The sequence below is a fragment of the Nymphaea colorata genome, chromosome 10 (genome assembly GCF_008831285.2).
Source record: "Nymphaea colorata isolate Beijing-Zhang1983 chromosome 10, ASM883128v2, whole genome shotgun sequence".
Taxonomy (NCBI): Eukaryota; Viridiplantae; Streptophyta; class Magnoliopsida; order Nymphaeales; family Nymphaeaceae; genus Nymphaea; species Nymphaea colorata.
The window spans coordinates 15506197-15515856 of record NC_045147.1 but is presented as its reverse complement, the minus strand read 5'-3'; the positions used below and the strand labels follow the sequence as shown (position 1 = coordinate 15515856).

The 9660-nt window shown below is 39.1% G+C and overlaps 1 protein-coding gene across 1 annotated transcript; it reads left to right on the top strand.

The window, feature by feature from the left end:
- Positions 1-1312: 1312 nt before the first annotated feature.
- On the top strand, positions 1313-9321 carry LOC116262462 (polyadenylate-binding protein RBP47-like). Its single transcript, XM_031641870.2, has 6 exons — positions 1313-1945; positions 5553-6033; positions 7893-7933; positions 8006-8136; positions 8224-8320; positions 8707-9321. The coding sequence occupies exons 1-6, from the start codon at positions 1517-1519 to the stop codon at positions 8863-8865; spliced, it is 1338 nt and encodes a 445-aa protein (XP_031497730.1). The 5' UTR covers positions 1313-1516; the 3' UTR covers positions 8866-9321.
- Positions 9322-9660: the final 339 nt, after the last annotated feature.

Sequence of the window (9660 nt, the reverse complement as noted above, 5' to 3'; positions counted from 1 at the left end):
TTTTTGTAAAAGTATTATTCTGCAACAAATTTTTAAAAACTTGTAATTCTTGAGGTCGTTCGGCAAATGGAAAATTTTGTGAGTGTTTCACAATTTTGTGAACACGTAGTTTCAGGACATTTGTGAACATGTAGTTTTAGTGTTTTATGAATCTGCTTCAATTTTAAAGATACATACATAGCGTCGAACTGACAAACGGCCCATTTGTGTTTCAGGCTTTCAATTATGAGTTAAAGACAACATTTTTTATGAACGGGAGAACGAAAGACATAGATGTTATTCGCTTTATTTTGAAAACATTTATGAACATGTAGTTCTAGTGTTCTATGAGTCTGCTTCAATTTTAAAGATACATTCATCAAACACGTACATAACATCCAACCGCCAAACGGCCCCTTTGTGTTTCAGACTTTCAATTGTAAGTGGAAGACAACATTTTATGCTAATAGGAGGAGAAAAGGCGGAGATGTTATTCGCTCTGTTTTGAAAACAATATTTCATCAAAATTGTATTTTCTATAGGACTCGCTTTCCACTGTCATCCAAACAAATTTGCCTCCAAAACAAGGTTTAATGGTATCACATAAACACACCATATCTATGATAAGACTCACTCGGAAGTCAATAGTTTGATCAGACTCTTAAGTTTTCGATTTGTGGAATTAATATCACTACCACCTTTAAATCCAGACAGTCAAGGGAGGCAGGGCTTGACTTCAGTTCCATGAATTAAAGCACACAATCTACACATGTACCAATTATGAAAGGACAAGAACATGAGATCTTAGAATCTAAGATCTCAATCCATAAAACATTCAAACACCCAATAAGTTGGAGAGAGAAATAAAATTAGGGCTGCCTATGGATCAAGGGTAACTATCAAACTGCTAAATCCAACTTGAAGTATAAATCCAACTTCGGATACAATACAAAACTGCCCAAAAGTACAAAGCCGTATCTGAATCTCACAATTTGGCCCGACCCAAATATCTACCGCGCCAAATGGATCTAGAGATTGGCACGAGGAGACCAAGTGGGTCACGTCTCTCCGAACCCAGAGAGAGAAAGAGCGAGCCGTTCTCGGCGCGGACCGACCTTCACGAGTTCACAAGGAAAAAACATTTGCTTCCCTTTTTTTTAGGGCGGAGGAGATGAGGAGGAGGAGGGTTTTGCGCGAACCCTACCCGGTCGACAAGCGAAGCCACCAAGATGGACGGTACGGATGACACGAGCTCGCGGGCGGAGGATCCGACGGCTGTCATCTGCCCCGGAGACGTACGCGAAATCTCCCGAGCCATTTAGGGGTATGGGATAGCCCCCGTTTAGGGTCCCTTTCCTCTCTCCCCCTCCTGGTTTCATCTGAGAGAGACCAGGTTCGAGAGGCCGCCTCCTCCTTCTCCTCTCCTCTTGCTTGTGCTGCTGCCCTTGCTGCCCCTCTGTTTCTCTCTGTGTCTCTCTCGTTCCCTTTCGCAACAGCTTTCTCTCTGTCTCTTGGCGGCTGAGCATCAGTTCCGAAGATGATGCAGTCGAACCCCGGTGCAGTGGATCCGCAGCAGCAGCAGCAGCAGCAACAACAGCCGCAACAACAGCAACAACCTCCGCACCCTCAGCAGCAGCAGTGGATGGCGATGCAAATGCAGCACCAGTACCCCGCCGCCATGATGATGCAGCACCAGATGATGCCCCAGCAGCCCTACCAGCACTACGCGCAGCATTACATGGCCTATCCCCCTCAGCCTCAGCAGCAGATGCAGCACCCTCTCCCCCCTCCTCCCCCTCTTCCCCAGCAGCAGCAGCAACAACAACAACAGCAGCAGCAACTGCAGCAGCAGCAGCAGCAGTCCCAATCTCAATCCAACGAGGAGAATAAGACGATCTGGGTGGGAGATCTCCAGTACTGGATGGATGAAGGTTATTTAAATTCCTGCTTTGGCCACACCGGCGAGGTGAGCCTTCCTTATCCTCCATCCTTTATTGATATCATATTCTTGAAGGTTGTCTGGAATTCATTTATTGAATTTGCTCAAGTTTCCCAAATCATTTCAAGATGGTTTCTTGACCTTTGGTATATTGATTGGATCTCTTGTATTTGCTTCTTGTGTGTCACGCGGAAGACTTTGTAGGCATGGGGGCGTGCTGTCTTGGAAGTGCCACCTTAATTTTTTTCTCGTATGCTTAATATGTCGATCTATTATTTTATTTTTCTTGTTGCAGAGAACGTGCAGATTTTCTGTTTCGAATCAATATTGTGAATACGGCTTTCGGTCATATAACTGATTGGTCTTCTGCTTCAATAGATAGTGGCGCTCTATCCCGTTTTGACCTTTTTTTTTTCCCGCCTGGCGCTGGTGGGATGTGGCAGTATCCTTGCGTTGAGGTGTACATTTTGGATGTCTATCCACGTTATCTTTTCTTGGTGGCATGGGTATGATCACCAGTTGATGGGATCACCTAGTGAAGATAATATCCCATTTGATGGAGTAAAGGAGATTCTATTTTATGTTCTGCATCGAAGATTATGCACGGAAGCGATGCCTCTGCAGGGATTTTTGAATTACTCTAAGTTGATGCCCTTCGTGGCTTATTGGATATTGTACAATTAATTCAGATATATTTTTTGGGTGCTTTGAGAAAAGTAAAGCTGAACCTACATTGAAATAAAATTAAACCAAGCTCATGGCATAAAGCACTTAGTGTGCCAAATCACATACGGAACCGAATCCTTTTTCCATAAAATAAAGGAAGGTGATTTTTTGCATATTCATGAATGCTGACACCGTTTGGATGTAGCTGCCATGGTCCAAGGAACTCAAAACTTTTCTGGTTGTGGAAGCAAAATGCATCAAGATGCATATGTTATCTTTTCCAGTCTCATTGCAGATGACATTTTCAATGAGACTGATGGATCTCCATCGCTTCCTGATCTTCATCTATTCAAAATGGCTTGTTTTATTTTGTGAAACCATATCATGTAATTGCGAGTGCTTGGTTTTTATCAATCAATTTCATTATCAACATGGTATAGCATTTTTCTCTGGCTTTGTGGTGATCTATAGTTGCCAGAATCACTTAGGGTAACTGGGGAATCCAATTACTGGACGTCAGAAACAAAATTCATCAGGAATTCTATTCCCAAACATAGGCCTGTTCCCTGTTTATGGAATCCTGATTTCTATACCTACACACGCACACTCCTTTGTTGGCCTTGATAATCTTTTGTTACATTGTGTTACCTAATGAAAGGTTTGTTTACATATACTTAAATGCATATACACATACATGTATCAACTTACTATTATTTTATATGATCCAGCATACCACTTCATGTCACCTTTTCCTGGTTTTTCACTTCTTGACTCTCCCAAGGTTTTGTGATGACTGCTTCTCCATCCCTAGTTCTTTCCTTTTCCAGTTCCTGCTCTGGCAACTACTTGGTTATGATGTTGTTTGTCCAAGTTCCATTGGTTGAGGTTAAAGCTGTTAATCTGTAAGGTTTGCTTATCACACAAAGATATGTGGGAATGGTTGTTAGATAGTCAGTGCTGCCTTTTTTTGTCATAACCTTATCCAAGTAGTGGATTGTTTTTTGGTAAAAGCATGATGGTATTTATCACGGTCATGCTTATTTTTTTTAGGTCTGATCCATTTTCTTTGATGTATATGTAAAAACTTTTCATCCATGAAATGAAAAACCAATCATGAGAACAAAAAACTGATGTATATTCTGTAAGCCATCTAGAGTGCGGAAGGAAGAAAAAACATCACTCATGTATGTGGCTATGAAAGCCAATTATGAGGATAATGATGTATGTTCTCTAAGACATACAGAGAGAATCTAACTCATGTCTGTGGTTAGTTAGTAAACTAAAGAGCTAAAAGAAAGAGGTCATCAAGAAAAATTAGGAAATTATATAGAAATATTTGGCAACAGTAGAACCATGTATTTTAGTTGATGTCAGTAGAATGAATGAAAGAAGAACATGAAATAAGTAACATAATTCCACTTTGTTGATGCCAAAGTGCCAATTGCATTTCCTTTATGGATCACAATGTGATCGTTAGACTCTTAATCAATATTAATCACAAATTGAAGTATTGAACCAACACCGAAACATGATATCATCAAGCCTATATTTTGTGACATACACAATGCACATATCATAAGCACAGTATTGTAAAGCCATCTTTATATGAACCAACAGACGCAGAAGAAATGAGCTACACATACAATACAAATGAAAGATGAGAACATTGACTAATTGCAAATTAGTTGAAGGATGGCATGGAGAAGATTATCAAATAGTTTTTAGTAGAATTATCTGAAAAATTTCATGCCTAAAGTCTCTGGTAGCTGTTTCAGTTGCCTAAAGTCATCTTTGTCCCTCATAAGTTGTCCGCTTATCTAGTTTGTTCATGATTAACTTCTTTTTCTTCAGTTATTGCTTCTATTTCCCTTCTGGCTGTGGTTTGTTTCCTTAATCTCCTGTAAATAGTACTTAACATCATAAAGACTTTGAATCTTCAGTTGCTTTTCCAGCATCATGCTATGTAAAACAACAGTCAGTATCATCATTGTCCAAGTAATTGTGTCGATTATCCCCTTAATATAGTGGGGTTGATGTTATTTTCTTCATCCTGTGCAAGTATTTTGTTATGTTGCTCAAAATTATAATGGATCATCTTATTGTGAATGTACGTGTAAAAAACAAGGAAGAGTGTGTGTTAATATTCCTTGCAAATAGACCAGACGTTACAACAACAAGAACAGCAACAAACAGCAATGGATGGCTGGTGCAAGTAACCAGCTCTAAAATCTTGATTAAATAGTAAAATTCTCTGCTCAGAATGCATCCTTTCCAACTCAATACACCACTTTGAAGCCTAAGCGTTTAACAAAACTTTGAAGCTAGACACAGGCAGGCACAAAATAAATATTATGAAGTCTGTGTATGATACACAACAAAAATGAGCTTCAATAGGAGAGATGATGTTTGACCTTATACACGTGGGGCATATGATCTATGGTGGAATATCTGTGTGTATGTCCACAAAGATAGACACAATATGAGGAAAGATTAAATTGCCGTTTATATGCCTTGGGGTGGATAAGGTTTGTTCTCATTGACAGGTGAATGGGTTTGGATTATTTTGATTCAGATCTGAAAGTTTTTCGGCAGTTAGTCATGAAGTATCGTACCCATATTTTGCTGTGTCAGTCATGGCACCCTTCATGAAGTATCCAATTTTGATATCCTCACTTATATCAGATGAAAAGTGTTTGAGGAAAAGTGCCACCTTTACCTTCACAAGCATTTGGGACTTGCTGGAGGATTGCTGTTTGCTTTCTAATTTGTTGGAAAGTGAAGCTTCTGGCTCTTATGTGGTTAATTTTGGTTGCTGTTAACAAATTGTTTGTGCATGTATGACAAGGTCTTAGATCTTAATGGTTGGTAACCAGTTGTTTGCACTTTGCATAATGTTTCTGTACATGGTGGCATTCTATTGTCTGTTTCACTGATTCTAATGGCATGATCGTTATTTTCTTTTCTATAGGTTGTCTCAATAAAAGTCATCCGCAACAAACAGACTGGTCAGTCTGAGGGGTATGGGTTTGTGGAGTTTATGTCTCGTGCAGCAGCAGAGAATGTTCTTCACAATTACAATGGTACTGCAATGCCCAACACTGATCAGCCTTTTCGGTTGAATTGGGCATCATTTAGCATGGGAGATAGGCGCTCAGATGTTGGTTCAGATCATTCTATTTTTGTGGGTGATTTGGCTGCTGATGTTACGGATGCACTATTGCAAGAGACATTTGGCAGCCGATATCCATCTGTAAAAGGTGCAAAAGTTGTCATTGATGCAAATACAGGCCGCTCTAAAGGTTACGGCTTTGTTAGGTTTGGTGATGACAATGAGAGGTTACGAGCCATGAATGAAATGAATGGAGTCTACTGTTCCAGTAGGCCTATGCGCATTGGTGCTGCAACTCCTCGGAAGTCGTCTGGTTTCCAACAGCAGTATTCTTCACAAGGTATGTACAAAATTATACTTATTTGTATTGCAATAGGACTCAAAATCTCTGGAGCTATTGATCTATGTAACATGGATAGCCCACTTGCCATGTGTATACTGTATACCAGATTGACGTGGCGTGATTTTGGGTGCACCAGGAAACTTCATGAACACCATGAAGCTTGTTGTGTCCAAGATAGTTGATTCTCTGTCGTGAACTTTTATCTTATTTCACATTCTTGTTCATGTATTCATATTTAAGTGTTCTTTTAGTTTAACCTACCACAATGACACCATTTGCTTTTATATTTACTTTTTTCGTTTGTAATGATAATGGTAGTCTGTTTAAGAAATCACAAGTGAAAAGGTATTTGTGTGCTCTATTTATATATAGAAGAAGTGATATATTCGAGACCACTTAGGTCAAGGGAAAAAACCAAACTCCTGACTTCATCAAAGTATTTCTTGTGCAGTATAACCTTATATTAAGAGTGATTTGTTAGGAGCCATACATTACGTTAATTGTTTTTGAGTTTAAATGTGTTTTTTATTGATAATAAAGAGTTCACAGCTCTTATAACATCAAAATTTTTGTAATAGAAAATTTATATTTTTCAAAGCATACTGAATTAGTGTTCATAAGCATGTTAGCGTTATATATCTGTGGAATATTTTTCAACAAAATATCAAGTGGCCTGGTTTTGTCCCTGGCCTAACTGGTCTGGGATATTGTACCATCTCTTTCTCTTCCCCCCCTCTCCACATGTGGTTTCACTTAATATGATGTTGTAAACACGATCTGATTATTGGTTTATTAGAAAAAGCATGATAAAAATGACCGATTGTTCTTGGATGATTTTCTTAAGCAAATGGAGAAATCATTGGCTCACATAACCCCATATTCTTGACGATTAAAAATTTAAAAGCAAGTTTTATAAAATCTACTGAAACTAAAACATGGTTACTGGGAAGGTTTTGGTTAAAGTTAGTGGATTCTTAGACACTGAAAAACATGATCTCTCTATGAATTTTTAATGCTTTCAAATTTTGATATGAAGATCACATTCATATTGACTTTGTAAGAACGAAAAGTAAAAAAAAGTTAAGACTTAAATCATGGGCTACAGCTGGTTGGACAATTATGGAGTGCATACAGGTCATATGCATTTCTAATTTATGTAGATATATGTGTGTGTATGTATGTATGTATATGTATATAGGCTTGTTCATGTGTGTGAGAAATATCAGGTTATATTGGCTGGCCTACATCATTTTCCCCTTACCTGCATTGTATCCATGTACATAGTTACTCACTTGCCGATTGTATCCATGCTATTTCTTGTATGGGCACAATTTGCTACTGTAGGATGGAAAAATGTTTGTCACTCTAACATCAACTCATGAATCCTTAGTTCTTGTTTGCTGGTTGACAATGCCTTAGTTAAAAGTTATTAGTTTTTAGAAGGAAAGTAAACAGTTGCAAGATCTTGCATGAGTTGATGGTCTTTTAAGTGCTTATTTGATGTTATGGTAATTCTGACAGATGGCAGCATCCATGTATTCTGTTCTTTTTTGTTTTCCCTCAGTTTTCAACTGAATTCAGGGCAATTTGATTTTTTGTTCGGACTTGTTTGATTCGTGAATGCTCATAAGTTGTATATTGGGTTCAGAATGCTGGTTGAAAATGGACTTAAGTTTGTCACAAGTTTTTAAGTCAAGCTCTATCTCCTGGGGCCTGGTTTTTACCTATGAAACCAGGTTTTGATGTCATCCATCCTATGTCAGCACGGTGCAGAGTTTCTTATTTGATCATTGATGTCACACTTCCTGTTATCCTATTTGTGCGTTGATTTTTTTTTCATTTTTTGCCTTTCTCAGGTCAGGGTTTTCAATCTGATGGTGATCTGACTAACACAACAGTAAGTTTGACATTTACATGTTTTTTTCAAATTGACCATTGTGCTAGTATTGCAATAATGCTTCTATTTTAGATATTTGTTGGAGGACTTGACCCAAGCGTCAGTGATGAAGATCTGAGGCAGGCATTTGCTCAATATGGGGAGATTGCATCTGTTAAAATACCAGTTGGCAAAGGATGTGGATTTGTGCAATTTGTTAACCGGTACGTCTGTAATCAGTGTTTATGGGTTATATTTAGGGACCAGTCTGTAGATACTTTACGAACTTGCCTTTTGATGATTTTGTGCAGAGCAAATGCTGAGGAGGCACTTCAAAAATTGAACGGTACTGTTCTTGGCAAGCAAACAATTCGCTTATCTTGGGGTCGTAATCCTGCAAACAAGTTGGTAAGCTTTTGATGAGCCTAAAACTATCGACATAGTAAGGTCAGCCCTGGCCAGATCCAAGTATTGTTGGTTTGCATCTGTCTTCTCAAAATTTAGTTCCGGAAGTTTAGTCTGTTATGGGCACTTTGAAGGTGCCAGCTCGACCAGGCTAGATAGATGCACGCCCCTACAAAGTGGAGACTTTGCATGGGGTCAGGGATAGCCTTACAGTAGTCAGCATGGCTGGTTTTGGGTCATCTTTTCTAGGACCACCCAGGCTGTTGAAGGGGGGTTTTTACCTCCCAATAATTCGATGTCTCAAATGTTGTGCATCCTGTTTTCAGTTTTTGTACCTACCATAGATCCTTTGACTTATTCTTGTGCATTCTTTTCTCATGAAACAACAGCCCAGATCTGATGCTGGAAATCAATGGGGCGGCTCTTATTACGGGGCACAAGTTTATGATGGTTATGGATATGCTGCTCCACCCCAAGATCCAGCTATGTATGCTGCTGCTGCTTATGGAGCATATCCCGTCTATGGAAACCAGCAGCAGGTAAGCTGAAGAGTTTTGAAAAGCTGTAGGATTTCTACTTGTAGGCAGAGACTAGTGTTTACTCGGACAGAGGTAGATTGTGCTAGTGGTATATTGTATCATCAAGTCCTTGGTGAAACAAGTGTGGTGTGAATTCGTTTTAAAATTTGTGAGAGGATGACAACTGAAATGAAAGACTGTGAGGAGGCCAAAATGGTTTCTTGCATAGAGGTCTGCCGCGCTGATTAGAGAACGAGCACTTGTGTGCTTGTTGCTGCTTGCTTTCTGCAGCATGCATTATGTAATTGCGTTTGGTGCTTCAATGATTGCATGCTTCTTCCCACCTAGTAATTAGTTTAGCCTCCGCCCTCCAGGACTCCTGCTCAAGACAGATTTTCCATGTGAACTGATGAACTTATCGGTGAACATATATCTTTTAGTTCTTTTATTGACATTATTCAATTCTATGGATTAATTTATAAGTCACTTCGTTGGGATGGTGGTCGCTACATTCTGAGGTTATGCGACGTTGCACTGGTTCTGAGGCTTGTCCTAAAAAATGTATGATGAATTCGAGGAGCCTGAAGTTTGTGATTGGACGTCTCTACGAGTTTCTTTGTGGCAGTGTTAAATTCCTTTATTGAGTTAAGTTGTGGGGCTGTTGATTCGCTGAATTGGCTGATTGACTTACAAATTATTCCTTGAAAAAGATGAATGAAAAAGGCATAAAAAGTGGTAAACAATAAAATTATTAGAATTTTAAATTTTTTTTCTGAACTGAGACGGTTGCACTCTTGCAACGGCCATTGAATACCCTGAACCTGC